Genomic DNA, 25808 nt, shown 5'->3' on the forward strand with positions numbered 1-25808 from the left:
GCCCAGCCCAGCCTAACCCGGCCCAGGCGTGCGGAGCCGTGCCCGCCATGGCCATCGCGCACATCGCCACCGAGTACGTGTTCTCCGACTTCCTGCTGAAGGAGCCGCCCGAGACGCGCTACAAGGGGCTGCGGCTGGAGCTGGCGCTCGACAAGATCGTCACCTGCATCGCCGTGGGGCTGCCGCTGCTCCTCATCTCCCTCGCCTTCGCCCAGGAGGTCTCCATCGGTAACTCCGGCGGCCCCCATTTCCCGGTTCCCGGCGCTTCCCGCGGCGGACAAAGGGCTCGGCGGGCGGGGGGCGGCGGAGCGGAGCTCCGGGCGGGAACGGCGCTCGGTGGGGCTCGGCTGCCGGCAGGGCTCCCGCTCGGGGCAGGGCAGAGGGCGCCTTTGGGCCGCGGGATGGAAAGCTGCCTTCCCGGAAAACAGCCGTCCCGGAGAGCATCCCTGGCAGCAGGCCCATCCAGGTGTGCTGGGCTTCCCGGCCGGCCTCCCCGCACTCACCCGTGCCCTCCTCCTCGCTGGGGCACTCCCTGGCCGCTGCCGTTCTCTCGACACCTCCCGAGCAGCAGCTTTGTCAGCCCAGCTGACGCATCTTCTCCCGTGGGAGCGCTGAAGCCGTGCCGCTCTTTGTTTCCCCGCGCAGTTCAGACGGGAGCAGCCAGCCGGGATGTGCCCCGGGAAGTGCCCGTCTGCTGCCGCTCCCGGCGCTCCGGGTGTTTGGCAGTAGGATACGGTGTCCTTCAGCTGTCAGGGACAGGTGCCGCGGGGAAGGGCTGTCAGAGCTCTGTCTTGCGCTGCAGGCGGCTCGGTGGGGCTGGTCACCCGCAGGACGGGCAGTGGGAGAGCTCTCTAAAGCTTTCCGCTGCTCCTCTGCTCTCCTGCAGCTGTTCCCGCTCAGTTTTCAATTTCTGCTGTGACTCTATGGTAGATGAAACTGTGCTTTACAGGTAAAAGGCCAAGTTCCCCAATTATTTTACTGTCTTTATATTTACCCACCTCCCCAAGTTACAAAAGTGATCCTGCAGCAGCCCTTGGCATAAGGAGTGGAACTAAATGATCTTTAAAGTCTCCTCCAACCTAAACCTTCCTATGATTTGCTAAGAATAGCACTACATGAATGAAGATTTCAGAGGTGTACATGTAAGGCTGTCCATTTGGAGACAGGGGTGAATGACAGGATTTCCAGCCTTTCAAAGAGAGAGTTCTATTACTGCATGCACCCGTTTATTGGCATTCAGGTTATACACCTGATCTCCATCATCTACAGGATTGGGTCAGGCAAATGTCAGGAGAGTGGAAACTAGAATGGAACTTTGGATGAGTGATGAATCTTTGCAAAGCCATCATGAATAGCATTAGTCAGATACCAGATTGCTTGAGAGATAAGATGCCCCAGATTGCTGTATTTACACACAGCTACACCCCTATTGCTCCAGATTGCTGTGGCTCACAATAACTGTGCAGGGAAGTGAAGGACAACAGGACTGGGAATGCTGAGACCAGATCTGAGCTCCATGGCAGCTGTGTTCATCCAGAAACTGGATGGGCACATCCATATTTCTGCACTCTAACCTGCTTCTTTAGATCTCCTACTGATATAGGCACATTTCTTCCTCTTAAAGCAATGAAAAAGAGAAAGTTTGCATTTCCATATGGTAGCTTGTCTATGGGCCCCTTTTTTCTTCTTTCTGCTTCTACTCTAGAATTGCTGGATCCAGTTTGAAACTGTGCCTGGGTACCAATGTTTCTTTTATTTCTTTTGTTTTACTCCCTTACACAAAGATCAAACACACAGTTGAACTGCAGAGTTTGGTATTCTTTCAGATGAGTTAAGTTCTCGTCTTTCAATAATTTCGAATTGAATCTGTGAGTGCAGTATGTTCATAAAGCAAGAATAAAAACAAGGGCTGCATCTTGCTAGTGTTTCTTTTTGTTTCTAATCCTGTTAGAAAGAAACAGTGGGTTGAAAACTGAGCTTTTTTAGTTGAGAAATAAATATGCAAAAAGTATGAGAAGTACTTATTATTGTTATTTCCGGGCAGGGGTGAAACTGCACCACGTGGCGTCCATACAGAAAGTGATAGTAAATCAGCCAGGCTGCTGGGACAGCTGTCACCTATTTCCCACACAGCCCTAGCAGCTCAGCAGGCTGGCTGCTCATGGGACAGCCCAAAACTGCTTCCTTTAAGGCATTTGGGGGAACACTGAGGATTTTAGGGGCTGGAAATGCCTGGTGGTCTGTGCTGTCGTTTTCAGCTGGTGATGAAATAGACAGCACAGTTTGTTTTCCAAACACTTAGTGATATAATCATGCTCTGAAAAAGCCCAGGAGTGCTAAACTGAGGGAAAATGTCAGGGTCCATTTTTAGGTCTGAAAAAGAACAACTCAGAGGTGGGTGTAAAAGCGCTTGGTGGAAACACCTGCTCACAGTACAAAAACTGAACACCCTTTCCAAAAATGAATGCTCAGCTCCTATTTCTGTTGGGATAATTGCATTCTCCCCACCTTGGGTTCTCTTGGCACCTCACCCTGTCACCTTCCCTTCCTGCTGTGCTTTCCTGTTCTTCTGCAGTGTGGTGTCAGGCACTGCAATTTCCCTCCTACACACGTTGCTCTTAATTGTGCAAAATTATTGAAATATTTGCAAAGGCAGTGGAAGTTTTCTGAAGCCAGCAAGTAACTTATAGTTTTGATGGGAGTTTCGGGAAATAAATGAGATTCCAGCTGAATCACAGAGGACTTCTCTGCTGAAGGTGTGGAAAACCCAGCTGTAGCACCCAGCCAATGAGCAGTGCTGAAATTCTGGGGTTAGTGCCTGCACCCTGCTTTGGCATTCTTCAGGGGCAGGAGGAGGACTAACCTGAGTTTACTTTTTGCTACATTTTAGAAACCCATGGTCAGTTGTAGTTTTGTGAGGATTTTAAGCTGGTTCTGGTAGTAGTTAAGCAGTGACTGAGCTGTTGTCTGCTATCCCTGGGAATCTTTGCTACTTGAAATCCTGCACCTGTTACCTCTTGGCAGCTAGACCTTGTTTTATACAATTTTACATAATTTTATATATACTGGGAATGGGAAAATGGAAATAACAGTAGAATTGTGAGGATTCTGCTGCACATGTATACTCCTTATATTGTGGCTTGATATCATTTCCTTATATTATTTGGCAGTTCTTGGATAAATTATACTAGAGGTGGTCAGGTAATGTGGTAACAGAAAGCATCTAAATATAGCTAAATGAGCAATTCTTCTTATAAAGGGGAAAAAAAACCCTGAAAAATGGGGTACCCTCAGCAGTATATGAATGAGAAATGAATAGAGTTTTATCTGTGCCATTTTTAGTAAAATGAGTCAGGATTGTATTTCAGTTTCTGATCTCAGATTGTGTGTATTGCAAGATGTGCTTTCTTACTGTAAACACTTTGGCTGAAAACATAGATACTTATTCCCAGGGTGTTGCTTGGAGCAGGATGCTGCAGCCCTAAGCAGGTACAGTCAGATAAGCAGAGAGGAAAACAAAACAAGCTGCTTCATTTTGGCCTCTGCCAAAATTCAGTTTAGTTCTGGAAAAAGTATCACTGGCTGTCTCGGGTTGCAGCTGAAAGAATAGCAGATGTGAGAGCTGTCCACTCAACATCCAATATTTTCATCTTTTTCTGTAGGAAGGCAACTGTGAACTGCTCATCTGTGCTTGTCACCAAATGATGTTTGACCTCCTGCCTGCAGCAGCTTCCAGGCACAGCTGTGCAATGGGCAGCATTCCCTGCAGCCTGTGTGGGAGGTGATGGCTGGGAAGGGATGAGAAGGGAGGGAGAGAGTGGAGAAGAATGGAATTTTGTGGTGGCCACTATTTTGGGTGTTGGTTGTGCGTGGCTCACACGTAGCTGGGATGAAGTAATCCAGGTGTTTTAGCATCTCTGTTTTATCATGTAAGAAAACACCTTGTAAGCCTTTCCAGAACACAAAAACCATCACATGTTGAGTGTAGACAGCTGAGAAACTTGGTTATAATCATAATGAAGGCTTGGATAGTGCAGCTGACTTATCAGTTGTGGCAGGATGCTGGGCTAGGAAGTACCAGACCTTGGGCCAACCAACAGCATCTGCATGAATCTGTCAAAATGGGGATTTGTTGCATTAAAACCATCCTATTTCCCTCTGGTGCTCTCTGGTGTATCTTACCATGCTGGAGGATGCTCAGAGATGTGAAGATGGAGCCTTGCTGTATGCTTTGCACACCACAGGGTTAATATTCCCACTGACCACTTTGGACTTTTCTAGTGGTGACAATCCTTACTTGCCCTGCTCATTTTCCACCTAATTCATGGGCACTTTTTCCACCCAGTTTGTTTTTTTAGTTTCCATCCGTGCAGTTGGCTGCCTGTGGGATTTGAGGTGGTAGGCTGGCAGAAAACACAGAGTGAAGGATGTTAGTGGGGAGCTCTGGGTGCTGCATCCCAGAAGCTTCTGTGGGAGCCACGATGGCATCAGTGCCCCTTAGTGCATGTGCAGCTGGGCCTATATCTCTCTAGATAAGTTAATCATGTGTCTGAAGGAGTCATGAGAATAAAATGTGTTTTCATGAGAAAATGGAAAAAAAAACCCCACCAAATGTGAGACTAAATCACAACAAATATACTGAAAAAAAAGTCTTAACTCTTGAATTGAGCTCCTTTCCTCTCTTGTACCTCCCTGTTTGGTCCTCCTTCCTGATGTCCCTCTCCATTCATGTTCACAAGTTCCTGGGGAGGCTTTTGGGAAATAATCCTATCTTGTGACTTGGTAAGAGCTGGAGGCTAAAGTTGGGTTGGGTGTAATTAAGCCAAAGACTATTACTATGGCAGCTGCTGGCTGGGAGCTGGAAAAACCCCTCCCAGTGCTGCTGAAGCAGGCTGTGTGCTAATAGCTGGCTGTTGCACACCTTGTATTTAATTCAGCAGGATGCTGGGAAACCCAGGCTGTTAATGAAGAACTGAGACAGCAAATGTGTGAGTAGCCTCAGCCCAGGGCAGCCAGACAGGCTGAGAACTGCTGTCAGAGAGGTGCAGATCCCAGCAGGATACACTGTGCTGCTCTTTGGCATGTAAGGAGTGCTCAGGAAAGAGCAGAAGTTCCAGCATCAGGCACAGGCCTGCCTGGGCAGCCAGGGCAAACTTGTAAAAACATTTGCTTTAATATCAAGCTATAAACCAAATTATAAACTGTCATTGTGTGAGCATCTTCAGCTGTTGGTAAGATTTTTTTCTGTTAAATTCCTTCAGATGAAGGGGAACTCTGTTTAAAGATGTGGTGGAAATTCAATTCACAATTCCTGTTTCCCATGAATCAAAAATTTATCACTCTGAAGGCTATGCTTGATAAATACCCAGCTCTTTTCCCACTGCCTGATTTTGAGACTTCTCTGAGGGGGTAACTTGTAGCCCTGTAGATAAGAAATACACATGCTAATTTCTCTGACCCGTTTCACTTAAACATTGTACCACCTGAGCTTTACATTCTGGTTGTACTCCATTGCCAAAGTACCCCTGGGAAGAGATTCTTTTCTCCAGTTCCCCCTTTTGCCCCATGCTTTCTTCTTCAACAGATTCTGTTTCACCCAGCCTTCTAGTAGGCATGCACTGGGCTTCCTTTTTCTATTCTTTAAAATATTTTTTAATGTTGGTGTGGAGGATGTGTGTTGGATGGTGCCTGGCAGTCTGTGCATTGTCTATGTGTGCCTTGATTTTCTTGTTTAGGTTTTTGTTTGGTGGCTACTAAAGAGCAGAATTCTTGCTAGATGAAATCAGATGTTTGGGTATCATGGCAAGTTCATTTTGCCTTGTGGAAAACTGTAGTAAAAAGTAATGGCCAAGTTTTCCTCCAAGCCTATGCAAATCTTTTTGCAGTAACTGCAGGGTATTAGAACCCAAATAATTACTTACTGAAGGTTCAGTCCTGTCAGCTGCAATCATTTGATCCTGGTTCAAGAAAAATAGTTAAGCCTGTGATTAGAATTGATTTTTCAATGTCCTGTCTGTTAGCTGCAGTTTCTTAATCAGATGTGTAAGTCAGCAGAGAGGTTTTGAGCTGCTGAAGAGGAAACCAGTCTGGCTTGCTGGCTTTACCTTCTCTTTTGTGAAGGATGCAGCCAGAGGGTACTGATCCCTCAGCTCCTCCTGCCTTAAATCCAGCAAAGCAGTCCAGTACTGAACAGGGATTCTCCTTTCAATCTGAGGTTTCCTTGGGGTTCTGAGAGTTTCTTCTCATGCACAGATTTCCTATGTAGGAGCTGCAGAAGAGCCAGTTGCAGGGGAAGAAAAGGTATTCCTGGTACAGATGTGGAGGCAATAGCTGGGAGTTTGTTGGCAAAGCACCCATGAAGATGTGCCACAGCTCTGTGGGGGGACAGCTCATCCTTGCTGTGCACTGGCTGCAGTGACTCAGGCTTGTACTCTGCTCTCAAGTTGTTGGCTGCAAGTAATTCCTGCTGCCAACAACCAGCCCCATCTGAAATCTTAGCACTCTTGGAAAAGTGTCATTTCATCATATGTGGCTGCACACCTGCTGCTGCCTAGTTTTCTGCAGCTCTTTTGGGTGGTCTGTCTTTAGGACAGCCATCATAAATGGCATTTTTTTATCCTCATTTGTTTGTAAAAGTAAAAGGCAAATCCCTGTTGCTCCCTCTCCAAAGCTAATCAGGAAATGATTACAAAAAAAGTCCGTTGCCAAGAGTAATGATAAATTGGCCAAAGACTGTTGTGGCAACTGCTTAACAGATGCAGTCTTTTGTTATTCCTCATCCTTCTTGCTTGTATATTTTATCTCCTGTTGTTATGGGCTTGTTAGCTGCTTTTCTCTTTCCCAGGCTATTACTTGCAGGAGCAAGGGACAGGAATAGCTTCATGTCACCAAGCCAGGAGGCTGCTCCTGTGATAGCAGAGGGCTATTTGCCTCTCATAAGCTAGCCCTGTGCATAGCTGTGTGCACAGTGGGTCTGTGGAAGGCATGTAGTCCTGTGCCAAATTTCTCTAATAGAAACTGCAGATTTTCTTTTCAACTTCCTCCAGAGTAGTTCAACATAAAATAAATTATCTCTCTATATATACTACTGTTATTCCTTTGGAGGAGAGAAGGAAGGAAGGAAATAAAAGATGGAAAACGGTGACCATTTTCTGAGGCATGTAATGGTCTGTGTTTTGTATGGATGATGCACAAAAACATCTTCCATATATAAGTTCTAACTTTACTACTGTCTCTGCAAAGTTGTAATTTGAATTAACAAGTGTTTACAATCAAGACTGCAATCAGATAGTTAAAGACCAGTCCAACAACTGGAGTGTCCCCGTGCTTGAGGGTGAGCTCTATCTGCTTGGCTCCCAAGTCAGGTTTCCAGTGTTCCTGCTGAAACCCTGGGGATTGTGAGTGATGGTCTCTGCTCTGCTGCAGCACTGGCATTGCTGTAGCTGTTCTGGGATGAAGCTGTGCACGTGACACTTTGGAGAAGGAAGCTGGCTGCCTTTTTCATCACTAGTTTTGGAGAGGAGGCATGCCTGCCTTTTTCCTCACTTCTGCCTTTTAAACACTCCATCACTTTAAGTGGTGTTCCAACTGTTAATGAGAATGAACACATGGAATGTGTTTCTTTTTGTGGGTACACAAACATGAATAAGACAAAGCATCTTTCTGAACACTCCATTGCTCTTCCTTTGAAAGAGTCACTTGTTTGCTGCTGCACACTGGGCACAGCCACCAGCAGGAGATTGGTTAAATGATGAGAGCAGGGCATGAATGGTCCCTATCCAGGGGAGAGCAGACATTAAATGCCTGCTTTTTTCTTTGCTTTCTTTCCCCCCCTTTTTTTTCTGCAATATATTATTTCTTTGGTTTCCACAACTAATGGAAGTCATCTGGAAAACAAAAACTCCCAAGGCTTTGGGGGAGTGCAAGTGCTTGTGTGGTGCCAACTTTGCTAAATCACATGAGCTCTGCTCTGATAAACAGCAACTTGTTTTCCATAAGGGAGACTTGTGACAGGTCAAACCATGATGATTGAACCATGTCCTGATGATACTACAGCCCTAGAAATAATTATAATAGTGACTCACATGGAAAGGCCTTTATTCATAAAGCTCCTTGACTATGCTACATTGTAAAGAGGCCACACAAGTTACAAGGCAAATGCAGTTGGCTCCTTTTCCAAAAGAAGTTATTCTCTGAAAGCTAAACTAGCAAAAAGGCATAACAAGTGATGCAGGCTTATATTTTATACTTACTCCCATAAAGCACACAGCAATTCCATTAGCATAATTGAGATGATTGTGTTAAAGAGAAAAAATGTAGCACATTTTCCCCTGTTGGTCTTTGGATTTTGGCAAAAGTGTTGGAAGTGTTGCTCTTAGAAGAAATGTTCATGGAAGAGCCGTGTCCATTCTGTGTAATTATTTGGTGAAATGACTGTCCTGTTGCAACATTTATGAAAGTCTGGTGGAAATATATTTGTGTTGGGGGGATTGCTTTCACTATCAAAGCTTCAGAAAGAAAGTTGAACCACTTCATCCTGTTTTACTGGTGTTACCTGAGGAGCCACTGGTACTCCATGTCCCATAGCCACTTTTCCTGGTTGAAATATGCTGTGGGAGGTGTCACCTGGTGTCTGTGACTGGCCAGAGCAGAATTTGACCCTAAGGCTGGTAAATAGCTGCTCTTGCTCTCAGTTGGGACCTTGGTCTTAATTTGAAGCTCCTGAGCAGCTGGAGAGGTCCTGGGAGTAAATAGGAATGACAGTGTTATTCATAGTCTTGGACACAGCACATCACTGCACTGATGAGGAGGGGCCTGGCACCCTTTGGAGGTGTCTGGGGCCACAATTTCCCTGCCAAAAATTACAGGAGGAAATCTTTGTTTTCACAGATACGACTTGAACCCCTCCAAATAGTTTGCAGTCTCAGAGGCAGAAGTGGCAGCACCCTGGGAAAACCTGCCCTTCCATCTTGGCAAGGGCTGCTGGGCTGCAAGAATGCTGTTTGAGGTCTCACAGTAGACATGTGAGCTGTAGCTTGTGCTTTTGGGAAGTTGTGACACGATGGTTTGTGATGGCATTAGTTGCCTGGGGCCTGATCTGGTCACACTTTGTATCTGTTAGTTCCCCTTTGGCCAACCTGACTTAAGTGCAAGTGAGAAAGATCTTAAAGATCACATTTCCCACAAACTTATGGAAATAGGCCAAAAAGATAAGTGTTGTAATATGCTGTCTCAGCCCTTAGGAACATCCTTAGATGGATCCCTGTGGGAGTTACAGCCTTTGGGGGCAGTGGGAACTCAGGACCCTCTCCTGCAGAACTGCTGGGCTTTGTCTGATCACTTAACCTGATTGCTTTGGGTACCATAACATATTAACTGTGGGCTCTTCTTCCTAAACTTGTTTTCTTCTTTCCTTTTAATGTTTGGAGGCTGCAATAACTTTTGCTTTGTTTTCCCAGGTGCTCAGATAAGCTGTTTTGCACCCAGCTCTTTCTCCTGGCGACAAGCTGCTTATGTGGACTCCTACTGCTGGGCAGCTGTGCAGCAGAAGCAACCATCCCACAACAACTTAGAAAACATACCCCTGTCACTGCATAAAGTATGTATAGGTCTCCAGCTCCTGGCAAAGTTATTCCCACACAGAAACCTACCTTTGCCTCACTTTTCTGGTTTCTCTGCTCTGCTGTAGTCCTTGCCTTTGACTCGACTCTCTATTTTTAGCATGTTTTCTTTCCCTTACTTCCAAAGAGGGTAGTACTAGAGGAGGTATTTTCTGCTTTTAAATAAAGGGTGACCAGTTGTCTGACACAAGAGCAATGTTAATGTTGCTGTGTTGCCCTGGAGTGAATGCTTCACCTGGCTTTAGCCAGGGACTATTTTAAAACTGGAATACAGGACACAATAACTGCCTTAATTCTTGTAAAAGCTTATTTTAGGAAAACAAGGTAATAAAAACATTTTATATTTTCACTGTGTTACTCTTGGCCAGTTGTGCCTGGAGAGAGAGACTTGTGGCAGATAGACATTTTGGGGGAGATGAAATTAATCAGTGGTACCAAAAGGTTTAACCCCTGTCTTCAGTGTGCTCTTCTGCATGTCTGCAGGCCAGTCACGAGTTGCTTTCATTGCCTCAGGCAAAGCAGTATCATATAAAGCACAGAAAGAGATTTATTTTATGGGTTAAAAGTGCAGTAGGTTTTAAGATACTTGAGTTGGCTGAAAGCACTTAGCTGAGGTTTGGCAGGAGTTGCACACTGGGTTAATGCCGTGCCAGTGCCTGGAGCTGACTCAGCTCGAGAGGCAGCTTTGTCCTGCTTGAGCAGTGCTGGTGCCAAAGTAAGAAATGCTTGTTGGGCTCTGCAAATTTGTGTTCTGCCTTCCTCAGCCCTCTGATTACTTGCCCCAGCAAATAAAGCCCTGGTACCTGGGAGCAGAGGAGAACCTGGTGCTGGAGGGAGCTCAGGTATGAGAGTTGCCCCACCTGTATTTCTGGCTTTTGCTTCTCTATCCTGAGCCTCAGATTTTTTTAATCCAGTCATCTGGTGGTATAATCTCTGAGAGGCTATTCAAGGCTATCTCTGATTTGTTTGCTGACTCAAGTCATTAATTGAGGATTTGCTTTTGGCTTCTCCAGTTAGCTCCACTGATAACCTTGACCCGACAGGCATGTGTTTCATGAATATTAAAGCCAGACTTGTTGGTTTCTAGTCTGAAATCTTCCTTGCACAGTTAGGACTCCACGTCCCTTCAGCCAGACCTTCTGCAGAGGCCAGTCAAAGCTGCTGAACTATTTCACAGTGCTGGAAACTCCACCTGCAAACTGGGTATTTTGCTGCCCCTTTTTCTTGAGCACTTGTTACCCAAATTTTTTGTGTTGAATTTCATGTGATAGTTACCTGCTGATAGCATTAAGTCTGCTTGTTTGCCAGCCACAGATAGCTTAAGCACTCATACTTTTATGATGCAACCCCTGTTAATTTGCTGACTAGTGCTGTATCAGAAATTGCTGCAGTTCTCCATGACGTGTATGGCATCTGATGTTTCCTTGTAAATATCCTGCAGACTGTCTGCAGGAAGTGCATCTGCTCTGCTGAGCAGGGGCTGTTACAGGGGCTGGTGACTCATCTTCCTAGATCCATGATTAGCCACCTACCCTCTGGCCCAGGCACTGGGAGCTGCAGATGCTCTTTGGAGGTCAATATTAACTAATACATTTGTGGTTGTTCTTCAGCCTCCATGCTTTACAAGTTTACAGGGAAGGAGTGGCATTCCAGCTCTTTAACAGTGAACTTTGCTTCCCACTCTGGTATCTGGAGGCTGTTCTTTGCATCCAGGGCCAACAGCTGCTCAGTGGCTTGGCTCACTTCTGCAGGAAGAGTTGGGTTCTCCCCCCACCCTTGCACTGCAAAATATGCACAAGCTCATTGCTCTCTGGATTTTGGCTAGATAATAATTTTAAAAATGGCTGGAGCAGAGCCTTTTGGGAGCACAGTGATGTTAAGGAGAAAAGGGAGACTTCCTGTGCTTGGATCAGTGGAGACCTGGCTCTGCATCTACAGCAGTGCACACAGAGGGACAGCAGGGGTCATTAGGCCCAGTTGTTCTTAAAACAACACTTTAAAACTTTTTTCCTGCTTTCTGGGAAGCAGAGCCTTTATTTGCAGGGCATCTCAGGTTCTTCCCAAAACTCTGACTCACTCACTATCTCACTATATTGGCATGCTGGAAGGCTCCATAAAAAACGCTTAAGGAGGCATTATATTAAAGTTTTGGGGGAATGAGATTGTAGGCCCCATGACTGATTAAAATGGATGGATTTCCTTCTGGCATGCTCTCTGTGCTCTGTCAGAAGTACTGCCTCCTGGGGCAGTGCTCAGTGTGGTACAGAGAGGAGGTAGGAGCAGGGAGCTCTTTGGTGACAAAGCCAGCATGTGGTAACCTGCACTGCTTTGGTTCTCAACATCTGGTTGCTCTGGAGGGTTATCAAACTCTCCAGAGGTTTTTTTTTTACAGAAAAACTGAAACCTTTCAATCTCCCTCCTATTTCAAAGTTCAAGTTTACTCTGGGATTTTTGGTTTTTTGAACAGCAAAATGTAAATTTCAGTTCTGGGCACTCCCTAAAGCTTTGCACCTTTACTGGTTGTCCTTTCTGCTCTAGGAGATCTCTCCCAAGGGTTGAGTTTATCAGTTTGGAAGCTGAAAAGGACCATACTGCAAACTTCTGGGTTCCTTGACTCTCTAGTGGTCATTGTGCTCCTAGAGGGTGCCCAGGACCTCTCTCCATGGAGAACAGGAGTTCTGAAATTTCCAGTTACCCTGGAAACTGCTCATACTGGTTAACCCTTAGTGGGAAACAAAATGAGTTGTGTACTAAAATGCACAATTCAATGAACAAAATACCTGCAGATAAATATAAAGAAGAGACTGTGGTAGGCCCTGCTTGTATTCTTAGTTTAATGTTAAGATTTCCTTCTCTTTGTCAGTGAAAGAGCTGTCAAGATGATTATATGGCTGAGTCCTCTGATTCCTCTTGAGGTTTGTCATTGATGAAACTTACTCTGGTCAGGCTTCGCTATTTTGTTGCCTCTGTTTTCTTATGGGATTTTCCATTCAGGTTTAATTCCCTTAAGAGGTTTCTTGTGTCTGTCTGGAGTGTCAGAACAGAGATGTTGGTTTCTAGAGATGGGTGGTAAAGACAGGCAGTCAGTGGTGATGGGGATGGAGGGGTTTTGTATTTGCCTGCCCTTTGCAAGTAGTTTGCTAATTGTCTCTAAAGATGAGTGTTCCACCTGACAAGTTATTTTGGTAAAACTTGTCTTGATCCTTAACTGGAAGGAGAAGGAAAGCTTTTGGCCATGTGTGTGGGCAGTACTAGCAGTGTGGTGGAGGAGGAGAGGAGGGGACTGCACTGTGAACCCTTTTTAATCCATAGTGCGCAGAGAAATTTATGAAAACTCAAGCAGGAGAACAGGGAGCATCATCTTACTGGCTCTTGATAGCAACCAAGCAGGTTGAGGGATGGTTGAGCCCTGAGTGATGACCACTTCATAGCCCTGAAATTTGGATTGCTAGGATGGAGCTGCCTATGATCAAGAGCCTTCAAGGGATTATTTAAATTACTGTACGTTCTACTCTGCTGTTAACTGGGGAGGAGCAAAGAAGATAAAGGTAAGCAAAGAAGAGGTGAAGGGTTGTTCAGAAAAAGGAGATTTGTACTCATAAGAAATGCAGGCAAACAGTTCATCTGACTGAAAGAAGAGGTCTTCCCATGGGGCACAGGAGAGGTCAGTTGTCTGGCTAAGATCTTTCAAAGTGCAGGACAAGTGCTTTGGGACCTGCTGAAAGCATTGCATGCAGACAGTGGGTCTGCAGTCTTTGAAGTAAAGTAAAATTATGTGAAAACCCTCACTTTTCATAAAAGAAGTAAGATTTACCATGGACCCTTGAGTTGTTCTTTGGGTCACTTGTCTATGAATATACCAAAACAAACCTTGGGGTTATTTATTATATTGATGTTACAGTTCTAATTGTGATTTTTGCCTGGTTCTAGTGACTCATTGTTTGTACGGTTTCTGAATTGACTGAGGGGTCCTCATGTTTCACCTGTAAACCCTTTCCACAGAGATTAAGGGCTGTCAGAGCAAGGACACCCATATGCAGATGCATTTATAAGTAATTTTTTGAAAGTGCAGTGCTAGAGCTACTTCAGTCTGTTGCAGATGGAGTCATCCACTTCACTCATAAGAGAGAAGCAACAATGTGTTGCTATAAAGCAGTGAGTTAATGCAGTTCAACAAATGTGAATGTGGCAGTGGTTCATCAGGGTTCAGTGGGAAGATACACTTCATTATTTAGTGCATAGAGGATAGAGTGAGAACTGTGGAGGAGACCCTCCTGTTGAGTCATGAGGTTCAGAAAGGACTCCTTTGTATTCCAAACTTCTCAGAGGGGAGTTCGGGTACGGATAGTTTCAAACAGCCCCAGACCTTTCAGCAGTTTACATCTAAAGGATTGCATGTGCACTGTCAGTGCTTTAAATCACTTAGCTAAGACTTCAAGCATGCTAATAATCACCTACAGACCATGGGTTACAGCAAGGAATTTGAGGAGCGACCTTGAGAGGTATCCCTGCTCAAGGGGAGCAGCTGGGATGCAGTCTGTAGCCATGCAGGAAAGCTTAACAGGCCCTGGGCTGCCCACTGCTTATGGAGTGTGATGATTGACTTGTGTGGACCAGCAAGGGGCCTGGGTCACTGCTCCTGGCAGCCCTTGACTGCCACATTGCCATCTGTCCCCCAAAGTCCAGAATAAACTGGATTCAGCCATCACAGCCTCCACTGGTGAACATGGCCTGAGCTAATTGAAACTGGAGAAGAGCAGTTTTGAAGCTGTATCAAAAAAGAAAGATTCTAACAGGAGGGATAAAGCTCACGTAGGGTTTGAGATTCACCTGTAGGTTTGGAGACAGGGCAGGATCTCATTTAGAATGATCAGTCATTTATAGTTGTTTCTACTGAACACCAGTGAGACACCTCCCATTGCTGCAAATAGGAATAGGGTCATATCCAGAGGGAGTTTAATGCCTTTCCTTCTGGAAATGTGTAATTACTGCCATTAGCTTGTTTGTGGACTAGTGCCTTTGCTTGGGCTGTTTCCAAAACTGGAACTGAAGAGGGAGACATCTCACCATGTTCATGTATTTTAATGAAGGCACTTCAGTGCTTCATTCTTTTAATTGTCTGCCAATTAATTTTCTCAGAGCTGTTACCCAGAGCTGTGCAGCTCAAGTTTTGTGCTGTTGTACTTAAGTTACTCTTTGACCGTGGTCAGGTAGATGGAAGTCAGAATGCTTTCAGTCAGTTGTGTAGTGTTTGCCCAGAGGAAATAGGGACTGAAGACACAGTAAAATTAGAAAGCTGTTGTTTTCTAAATACCATTAAAGTTATTTTCATCTTCTTGCAGCCATTTTTATCCAGACCCTGGCAAGCTTTCTGTAGATTAGGTCCTTGAAAATGCCCTTTGCATCACTCCAATTCCAGCTATTTTTTTTTTGCTTGATAAAATCATATTTGATGTTATAAAGCAGTTATTTTAAATCCCCTTTTAATTTATTTGCTGTGTATTTACTTCATCTTAGCAGATTTGAAGCTGAAGACAGACTATTTTGTGCTTTAGTCCGATTTTATCTTGCACCTTTGTGGGAGTGTGGTGCTTGTGCATCTTCAAAAGGCAGTTTTGTGATTCCACCACTTTATGTGCTTCTGCAAATGGGCTGCTCAAATGCCTCTTCTTCTCTACCCATGGAACTGTTCTTGCTGAACAGTAGCTGAGTACTAACAAATTTACTTGAACAGCCTGGAATGTGCACAGGGCTCGAGGGCTTGTCATGTGACATGACCTGCAGCAGCACAGGGGCAGCCTCTTGGCTTCCAAGTGCTCGGCCTCCTTGGGAGCCTGCTGTCCCCCCCAGTGTGCCATCAGACTAAGGGCCAAGCAAGGCAGGAGAACCTGCTTCCGTCATCCTGAGCTTTCAGGAGCTCAGCAGTGCACAGCAGAAAACTTACAGGGCACTGCAGTTTGAGTCCCTGCTGCACCCACCACTCGTTTTGTCAGTCTCCTACTGAGTATGTCGAAGGAAAGGAAAAACTGAGTTTCACTTTTAGGCCAGTGTCTTTCTTTGGCATACCTTTGACCATACAGTTCTTGGGATCAGTGACACTTCCTTCTACATCAATGCTCAAACTCCCCAAGACTGAAGGGGCATTTCCTCCTCGTGCATTCGGCGCCTTGGGAGCAAATAAACCATAAAACCATAAACCATAAAAGAAAAGCTGATGGCACGTGGTTGTCTGTGCACAAATACCACAGAGTCCTCTTCTTAAAATGGGAAGTCATTATGTTTGACTGTCAAATGTAGTCAGATGAGCTGGACAACTCAAGTCTGTTGCTCTGAAATCTAGGACTCATGCCAGATGACTTTGTATTTTCACTTCTCCCTGTCATTCAAGACCTTAAATTTTAATGATTCAAAACAAGTTACTGGTTATCTAAGCCTACTGTTTACAAATGGAGCAAGTGTATCTTTCATTTTTAAAAAAGCCAGGATCTGAGAAGGATGGAATCGTGCGTCAGGTGCTGTGGAAAATAGAGACTTTTGTTCACAAACAAAAAGAGCTGCACTAATGATCATGTACTGCTCTGGTTTTGAGACTCTTCAGAAAAGAGTTGTGCAGAGTTCTCTTCTGCTGCCATGAGCTGAGCTTTGGGAGTGATGGGAGCCTGGCAAGAGGAAGCCCAGCAAATGCATAGCAAATGTGCCTTTTCCCAGCAGTGTGGTGCTGCTGGGTGAGGAGGCAGTGGTGAAGGAGCTGGGGGGAGGAGGAGGAGGTGCAAGGCAAGATGGCAGAGGCTGTTTTTGTAAGCCAACAGCCTAAGGAGGGCAGGCTAGAGGGGGGCATTGGAGGACATCTGGGACAGAGCAAGAGGGCTGCTGCCAACGTGCTGCACAAGTGCAGAATTCTTTTAAGCTGTAAAGGAAGAAGTGGAGACTGGAACAATGGAGGTTTGGGGCTGTAACTTCAGTGCAGACTATCTTGCCTCTTACCACATGTCTTGTGCTTGGGATAAAGAGATCTCTAGGATTATATGGGATACTGCTGCTGGCGTTTCCAGCTTTGAGGGTCAGAAAGAGAATTAATAAATCTTCTTATGCTGGTAAAATTTGAAATGAGTGAGAACTAAATCCAAGCGGTGTAAACCAATGTAAGGCATTTTGGTTGCTCCTTACTAAATCAGATGTGTCTTTGTCTTTGTTGTTTGTTTCCCCATCTGGCACCAGTGGAAGGTGCCTCTGACACAGGTGTAAGTGAAGTCAAACAGGCTTTGCAGCTATACAGGCAATCTTAAGCATTTGTTAAGACCTATGGAAAATGTGTTGCAGCAGCTTAGAGGAGCTTAGGTAAGTGTGAGATGGGTTCAAAGACAGATCATTTCTGTTTCTACATAATGCAGAATTCAGAGGACTGATAGAGTCTGGACATGAAACCATGAAGTTTTGGGTAAGCCAAGGCACCAGGACTCAGACCTGGTGGCATTGTCCACAGTGATAGATAAGAAGACCAAATTCTTGTGTTGATGATGAGATGTCCAAAATACATTGGATGTGCCAGAGCTTTACATCTCAGTTGGAAGGTCTACACCTGGGAGAAGGAAGATGATCTGGTGTTATCTGTTGTGTGCAAAGAGGAGGGAGAAGCAGGAGTGAGGGTAGAGCTCTGCTCAGTTTTTATGGGCTGCTGTGGATAGGGGAAGTCAGTCATTTAAGGTCTAATACATCATATGCATTCCTACTGCCAATAATAACACAGGGTTTTGCTTTAATGGTTGGTGATATTAGAAGTAATTTTCCTGAATAAAATGTTCCATAACACCAAGTTACTTACTTTGTGCATGCAAAACTTTAATCTCTCTTGATTAATGCAAACACAAGTTAGCCTAGTTGTATTAGGCCCAGATTTTCATCTTGTTAAATACCTGCAAATCTACGTGTAGCTTTTCCACTTGCAGTGATTAATGACTTCAGCTCAGGCTTCCTCTAAAAATCTCCCCTGGCTTTGCCAATGAACGTGCATGGGCACGTGGCTGTAACACTTGTGATGTCTTACATCTGTCTCATACTTGTTCAACTAATTTAAAGTTCCTTACGAATTGATGCTAGATTTGAGTTAAGTGTGCTTGCAAGCAAAAGCTGAATGCAATGAATTAGAGGTTGGCTGAATTTGCAGTACATGTCATTAACAAACTGCTTGTCTCACCAGGTCTTACATTGTGTCTCTGTAAGGGTAATGTTATGTATGGTTTTTTGCTTCAAATATAATGTCAGAGTACATAGAAAACACCATTTTTCCTGCAGCTGGGAGGAATTTGAGTTAAAATTGCATGACAAAAACTACTTGTTGATGAATAGAAGAAAGATGGCAAAACTTCAAACTTGTATTTTATACCTGCTTCAGCCCTTTCCCTAAGCAGTTGTGACCATGTAAGGGCTGACTTCTCAGTGCTGCATTGACACCTGACCGTTCTGATGCTGTGTGTCAGTTTCCATTTAGGTGTTATCTGAAAATATTTGAATACCCTGAGGTATTACAGCCACACTTACATCCTTACAGTCACTGGATGTCATGCATTCTGAACAGATGTGTGTTTGCAGGCAGAAGCAGAGCTCTAGCAGCTCTATTCATTAACCTCCTGACAGCACATGGAAAGCAGGAGAGATTTTGCTGGTATTTGGAATGTTTTAGTTGCTATGAACAGTGGTGACGCATCAGAGAGGGAGAATTAGGTGATGCTGTCTTCTTTCTCTTCTTCTTTCAGTCAGCCCCTCTGATAGCTGCTTTGCTGTGCTATTTCTTTTCTCCCCAGGTTAATGTTGTGTTTCTCAATGTCAGCTCCGGTGGTTCTGAATATGCAGAAATTGTTATCAGGATTGAAAATGTTATCAGGACCATGGCACCTTTATTCTGTGTGCTTTTTTTTTTTCCTTCGGTGGGGGGAGGCTCTAAGCAACAGCAAAGTTACTGGAGCTGTCTGAAAGAGATTTTGCTTCCCTGCATATCCCAAATAATCACAAAATTGGGTTTTAGTAGAAGGATTTAAATAAAATTACAGGGATTTCATAGATCTCCAGGAAATGTAATGCTCATGGGGAACGATGGTGATTGGCTGACTTATTACTTATGCAGGTGAAGCCTAATCAGGGTTTTTTTTCCTCCTGCAGTTCTTCCCATACATCCTTCTGCTTGTTGCTATCCTGCTGTATCTGCCATGTCTGTTCTGGCGCTTCACTGCAGCACCTCACCTTTCCTCAGACCTGAAATTTATTATGGAAGAACTTGACAAAGCCTATAACAGGGCAATCAAAGCTGCTAATAGCATTCGAAGTGGAGACCCCAGGGACCCTGCTGACTTGATTCCAGCTGCTAATGAGAACTTGACACAGAGGTAAGTTGTTGGGGCTTGGCGTTCTCTGCTCTTCGAGTTCGTAACAGGTGTGACATCTGTACCCACTTAGAAATTCATTGCAAAAGGTTTGAATGGTGACGTGGCACAATTTTAAGTTCGGTTAAAAGAAAGAAGATATCTGAAATGATTACTTTGGCCCTTGGAGCTGGAACTTATCTTTTTCCAAAGAATACATGTAATGAGCTCTTCAGATTACTTATTACCTGAGATGTTCTGATTTCTTTAGTTGCAGTAGGTGTGAAGTAGTTTTTCCCACCACAGTGTAACAAAAGAGATACTTCAGTCCTCAGTTCTCAATGTTCTTGACAGTCCCTTGCACGCTGTCAAGTTGCTTGTCATCTCCTGTTCTTTAAGATCTAGGTTGTGCAAAGCTTCTGATCAGAAAAATGGTTAAAAAACCCAAACATCAAAACCCACAAAAGCGACCCCCTCCCCGTGTGACCAAGTTGGTGCACTGCTCCAACCAGATCCAGTTCCTGCTTCCCTGTAGGTCAAGGGTACCTGTTTCTCTGTGTGTGTGGGCTTACAAGCAGTGCAGCAGTCTTAGGTCTCTGTGAAATGTGGAGTTAGGTCTGGGCAAGTAAAAAGCCTTCTGGTGTTCTGTTATTGAACAAGTGCTTGGAGGGTCTGCTTTTCTGCATGGATTTGCTTACTGCACCTGTTTTGTACTGGAAAAGAGCAAAAATATTTTGTTGCTGTGAGGGCTATACTTTTTTTTCCATTTTCCAGTGTTTGAACTCTTTTGTTTCTTAAGTGAATTTTCTGTATTAGAGTGTTGATATTTTTCATTTATCTGCTATTCTATTGGATTTCTACTGACTTCAGTAAGAGGATGTGAACATGTTGGAGTGAGTCCAGAGGAGTATTATTAAGATGATTAGAGGGATGGAACACCTCTCCTACAGATACAGGCTGGGAAAGCTGGGGTTGTTCAGCCTGAAGAAGAGAAGGGTCCAGGGAGACCTTAAAGCACCTTCCAATACCTAAAAGGGATATACAAAAAAGACTGGAGAGGGGGTTTTTAGAGGGGCAAGTAGTGACAAGATAAGGAGGAATGGCTTTAAACTGAAAGAAAGTAGGTTTAGATTAGGCATTAGGAAAAAATTCTTCCCTGTGAGAATGGTGAGGCTAGCGCAAGTTGCCCAGGAAAGTTGTGGATGTCCCAACCCCTTGAAGTGCTCAGGGCCAGGTTGGATGGGGCTTTGAGCAACATGGTCTAGTGGAAGGTGTCTTTGTCCATGGCAGAGCATGGGCTTTGGTTGGAAATAGATGATGTTTAAAGACTCCTTCTAATGCAAACCATATTGTAATTCTATGATTTTAAGAAGGTTTCCAATCTTTTATCTCATTTGGAGTGCTAGGTTTTGTTGATATTTGGGGTAGGTGAATGTTGCAGCATCTGATCTATATGATTTGATGGATTGGTTTTTTTCTCTCTTTTTCAGTTTGTGGGAAATATCCGAAAGCTACTTTAAATACCCAATTGTGGAGCAGTACCTGAAGACAAAAAAGAATTCCAAGTGCTTGATAATGAAATACATCACGTGCCGTTTGCTCACACTAGTAATTATTTTCGTTGCGTGCCTCTATCTGGGCTACTACATTCGTCTCTCCTCTCTGAGTGATGAGTTTCTTTGCACTATCAAAACTGGGATCCTTAAGAACGACACAACTGTCCCAGAAGTGGTTCAGTGCAAGCTTATTGCCGTCGGTGTCTTCAAGGTACTCAGCTATATTAACCTGATAGTCTATCTGATGGTGATGCCCCTGGTAGTGTATGCAATGTTTGTTCCATGGAGGTGGAATTCAGGAGTTCTCAAAGTGTATGAAATCTTGCCAACTTTCGATGTTCTGAAACTTAAATCAAAGCATTTTGATGACTTAAGCCTTTACCTCCTCTTTCTTGAGGAAAACGTGAGTGAACTTAAATCATTTAAATGCCTTAAAGTGCTGGAGAACATTGCAGTTTCTGAGAAGTTTGATGTCATGCAGCTTTTGGTAAACCTTGGTACTATTAAGACTGATACCATAGATGGGAAGCCAGGGACCGCTGAGTTGGAGAAGCCTGATGAAACAATAACAGAAGAGCTGGAAAAAGATGCAACAGAGTTACAAGGTAAGCTGATCTAGATGTGTATTCCTACCAAAAGCTTATTAATATATTCTGTAAGGTAATGGACCTGCTTAGTCCTTGCTGTGCTGCCTGCTGTGTGAGTGCTAGAACCTCAAAGGAATGTGGTGGTGTAAGTCTGTGGCACAGCTGAACCCTGGGGTTTTTGTTGGGTTGGTGGTCCTTGCTGACGTCTCTGCTCTGGCACTATCAGGCTTCAGCTGTTTGAACTTTAATTGCCTAAGACCCCTGCATAGTAGGAGAGCTCTAGGGTGGGTTGTGCTTGAAGCAGCTCCAGTGAGAAAGCTGGTGGTTTCAGGACTTTCCTTCAGAAATTGGCTCCAAAGTGTAGCAACTGCTGCTTCTGCTTCTATTCAGGCTTTGGCAGAAGCCATGGGTGAATATAAAAATAAGTCTGATGCTCAGAAGTGCTGCTGGCAGAGGAATAGGAAATGACAAAAGAAGGGGAGTGGGACTGGGGTCAGTGAACATGCTCGTGTTCCTGCTTTCATAGAGAGCAAGGAAGACTGACCTTAAAGAGATTTTTATCAAAATGGTCCAAGTCAATCTGGGTTGGTGCAGTGGTTCTCTGGATATCTCATCAGTCTGTAGACATGGTCAGCTTGAGCACTCACTCATATACGATGCAGTCTAGGATTCTGACCTAAAAAATGTGGCATACCTTAATTGTGAAGCCAGTTCCTTCCTCAAGTGCAGAATTAGAGAAGCCAAGTATCCAGGGAGAGGTATAAACCAAAAGTGATGATGATTTAAAACATTTAGAAGCTTACCTGAGTATGTGAGCACAATGCTGAGAGAAAGCTAAAGAACTATTTTAAAGACAGAAAAAGAATAAATCTATTCTCTCTTCAAAAAGCTATGCCCTGTAATTAATAAAAAAGAAGCATCAGTACCCAGGGGTTGGCTCTTCCTGCACTTCAGTCAAGCAGTTGTGATAGGTTGAGATTTGGAGAAGGCAGCTTATACAACAGGAGAATTCAAAACAAACTAGCAGAATTCTTTTTGAACCAGAAGAACCCCTTTTGGCAGCCAGCTCTTGTGCAGCAGCTTGGTGTATTTCTGACAGCATATAGTTTTCCTTTTAAATCTGTCCATTTTTGAAATGACAGGTTTGGAAGTAAAATATAAAAGCCTAAGGTGGAGATCTGGGCTCAAGGAGCTGAAAAAGTTAACAGAAAATATGACTCATTTTTATCTGAAAGCAGAATTTTTGATTGTTTTCATCTCATGAAAACACTTCCAAAGATCTATTTTTGTCTAGATCATAACAAGCTATTGCTTGAAGCTCTGTTAAAATGGATTGCAGAAAGAAGCTGCTGTGTTTGTGACCAGCTCAGACTGGTGCAGCCCCTCTCCTTCTGCAGGCTCCAGACCCATCAGCAAAGCTTCACCCACACCTCATCATCTTTTCCTCTGTCCCTTGTGGTGTCAGCATGTTTTCTTAGGGGCTGTGTTAACAAACCAGTGGTAGGTGCTGGCTCTGGCAGAGCGATGTGCAGGGCACGCTGGTGCTGGGCGTGGGGACAGTGGGGCCAGCCCGGGACAGCCAGCAGTGCAGCACGGGCAGGGTGGCAGTTCCTTTGTGCACCAGAAGGTGCTGAGTGCTTTGATGGCTCTTTCTCTTCTAAAGCTTTGCCTTCTCTTCAGTTCTGACAGACCTTGGTGCCAGTGGCAGTGCGAATACGAGAGAAGACAAGAGACTTCGCCAAAGACTTGTAGATTCTTCCTGCTGATGCTTCCCAGCTGCAGGAGCCAGGAGCCCATTCCGTGGGGAGGCTCCTCCACTGCGCTCAGTGCAAGGTGCTGCTCTTTAGTGCAACGTTCTCAATTGCCTGACAGTCCCCCAGAGGCCAAACTGGTTTACAGACTATTTGTTGTAGAATAATCAGGAGTCGTGTGCCTGAGAAAGCATGTTGTACGCTTCTGTTATTTATTAAAAAGATCAAACCACACACAAGGAAGAGTAAGAACAAAACAATTCTGTCCTAAGTAACAAGTGATGTGCATTGAATGCTGTTGAAGCTGGCAGCTGGACAGATCTTGCTCCATGCTGGGCAGGGATGGGAAACATAACCCTGCAGGTAGCAAAAAAAAATGGCCACGTTGCATTCTGAAGTGTTGCTCTGCAGCAGTGGCCATCTCAGTTCTGGGGTTTAAGTAAGGTAGCTTTGGGCTCTCTGACCTGGAAAAGGGGGCTGGGGGTGGGGTTTTATAATGAATCTGGTTAATCTGTCCTGGATGGTGGCCGCCACTGGTACTGGCTGTGCCTTCATGGGAAAAGTAGAGGTTACTGTGTCCAGCCTGAGATGTCTCTGTTAGTCATCCCAACATTCATGTCTGGGATTACATACTTGACACTGGTGGAAAAGAGACTCCAAACAGTTTTAGTGTTAAGAAGGTACTGTAAATATTAGGGATTTTGAGTTTTCTATGTATTAATAAATTAATAATGTCTTAATAATGTTTTTACAAAATGATGTGTAAGCTAAGTGTTGGTTTAATTTTTATCCCTCAATTTTTTTGGTCTTAGTGTCTAATAAATCCGCCTTGGAGTTTTGGACTGAAGATCAGTGAAATTGGTTCTATTTTTGTAATGGTTTATTGAACTTGTTTTGTAATGTTTTTATGTGTAGAATTTTTCTCAGCGTGGTTGTAGTATCAAATGCAATACTAGTTGTGGTGTTTTCCAAACCACACTTGAGAAGACAAACTAACTTGTATTAAAGTAGCATCCAAATGCCTCAGCAGAGCCAAGCACCCAACAGCCAAGGTGAAGTAAATGCAAACACTATGAAAGGTTCTCCCCCACACACGTTGTGACTGTATTTTAATTAAAGATGCTTAAGTGTATTGGGAGACAAAAAAAGGGGGAGTGCTTGTACATAGGTTTGTTATCACACCATTTGGGGAGAGTAGAATTCAGCTTTCATGTCCCTTCTGCCCAAGACCTCAACCTTCACTGAGTATTAAAATGACCTGTCTTGAAGTATTAGATGGAAGGTGAGGTGGGTGGGGAGTGAAGCACCACAGTGGCAGTGTATATCTTTCACAAATGTGATATACTGACTTGTTTTTCTCTGTTGTCCATGCAAGTGAAATTACTTACCTGTCACCTGTTTCAAGTTGGCTTTTTAAACAAAGGAGGATTTCTTTTATAGCCAGGTAGGACTTCCAGTTTCCAGTTCCTTAGTGTCACCCACTTTTGTGCTCTGCTCTGCTAGCATTCTCCCTATGGCTGTGGATGAGGGGCACACAGGAGTAGCTGGTGTTACCATTTTTGCACAGAACTCTTTATGTGCTGCAGCAGATTTCAGAGATTGTGCCCATACTTGAATCCGGCAGCTGCTGTGAACGAGTGGATCTGAAAGTGCTACACTTAGGGCTACTATTACAAGAACTCTTCCATTTTCTTTTGGCTTTCAACCAAGACAAACCTTATTTTAACAGAAGTCTTTAAAGCCATAGTTTTATGCTACCTCTGCCCAGGACAGCAGCACAGCTGCAATCCTAATGTCTCTTGCATTACCAGCACAAAATAGGGCTGATGTTGGATGCTGGTGGTCCACGCTGCTGAATTTTACTGCCATAATTCTGCCACCAAGCCTATGATCCCTTTGACCTTTCCTAGATTCTGTCTGGCTATGCTGATGTGTTGCTGATGGTCCTTTGTATGTAGGCAGTGCAGGTGCACACTGTGCATTGTATGTCTTGGACAAGGAGCTATAGTGCAATACTAAGATTTTGTGATGTGGATGTGTTTGAACTGTTTGATGTAAGTATTCAGTCTTTAAAATTCAAAGCTCCTGAAAGCCACATGTTCATGTTTCATGTTGGATATGTACCTAACTTTTTACTAATTCCCCTTTTGTATTAAAAAATATGACTTGCTGCAGTGAATCTGTTGTTGTCTTCTAAAGTGTTCAATAAAATGCCTATCAATTCTCCTTGGTTATTAAAATAAAATCAGTTTTGTCAACTACAACAGCATAAGTGTCTGAAGGTTCCAGGAACAGTCACATGTTGCCATAGTGCAAACACATGTGGTCTGATGCTAAGCCCTGAGAAAACATTTTGGACCGTGGATATAATTCTGCTCTTTTTATTTTTGTTCTCATGAAATTGTCAGAGCAACAGAAAATGTCAGCACATGATAAATAGCACATCCTCTATGTAATTTACTATCTACAAATTGGCCACAGTGTCAGCTGTGTCTTTCAGCTGAATCTTCCTGTTCTAAGATGTGTTTCTGAACTGCCCAGCTCAGTTCTACTTATATTTTCATGGCGCTGCTCCTGCTGTGTTTTGCCATTTTCAAACAATGGGCTGAATGCCAATTTAGGCCTTATGGAAAAGAGTCCATCTTCAGCCCCTTCACCACTATGCTCTTTTAAATATTCTAAATATTCCAGAAAGTAAAATGGCAATGTCAAGGTTCAGGTTTGATCCATGCCATTCCTTCTTGTCCATTCTCTCTCCACACTTGGGTATTAATAATTCTCTAAATGTAGGAGAGTTGCAACTAGTTCTTCTGCACATGCTTTGCCTTTCAGTGGCTCTTGTGAGATTTAAAACTTGTGATTTAAACTGCAGAGAACAAGTAAAATATTTATTCCATTAGCAGATGGTGTGCCTCTAAAAGCAGCTGTAATCCATTGT

General features: G+C 44.1%; 1 protein-coding gene across 1 annotated transcript; it reads left to right on the forward strand.

Annotated features, from left to right (window-relative positions):
* PANX1 (pannexin 1) lies at nt 1–25134 on the forward strand. Its single transcript, XM_059838567.1, has 5 exons — nt 1–228; nt 9459–9598; nt 18777–19000; nt 20467–21137; nt 22800–25134. The coding sequence occupies exons 1-5, from the start codon at nt 48–50 to the stop codon at nt 22883–22885; spliced, it is 1302 nt and encodes a 433-aa protein (XP_059694550.1). The 5' UTR covers nt 1–47; the 3' UTR covers nt 22886–25134.
* The last annotated feature ends 674 nt before the right edge of the window (nt 25135–25808 follow it).

Source organism: Haemorhous mexicanus, chromosome 2, assembly GCF_027477595.1.
Source record: "Haemorhous mexicanus isolate bHaeMex1 chromosome 2, bHaeMex1.pri, whole genome shotgun sequence".
In the NCBI taxonomy this organism is placed as follows: domain Eukaryota; kingdom Metazoa; phylum Chordata; class Aves; order Passeriformes; family Fringillidae; genus Haemorhous; species Haemorhous mexicanus.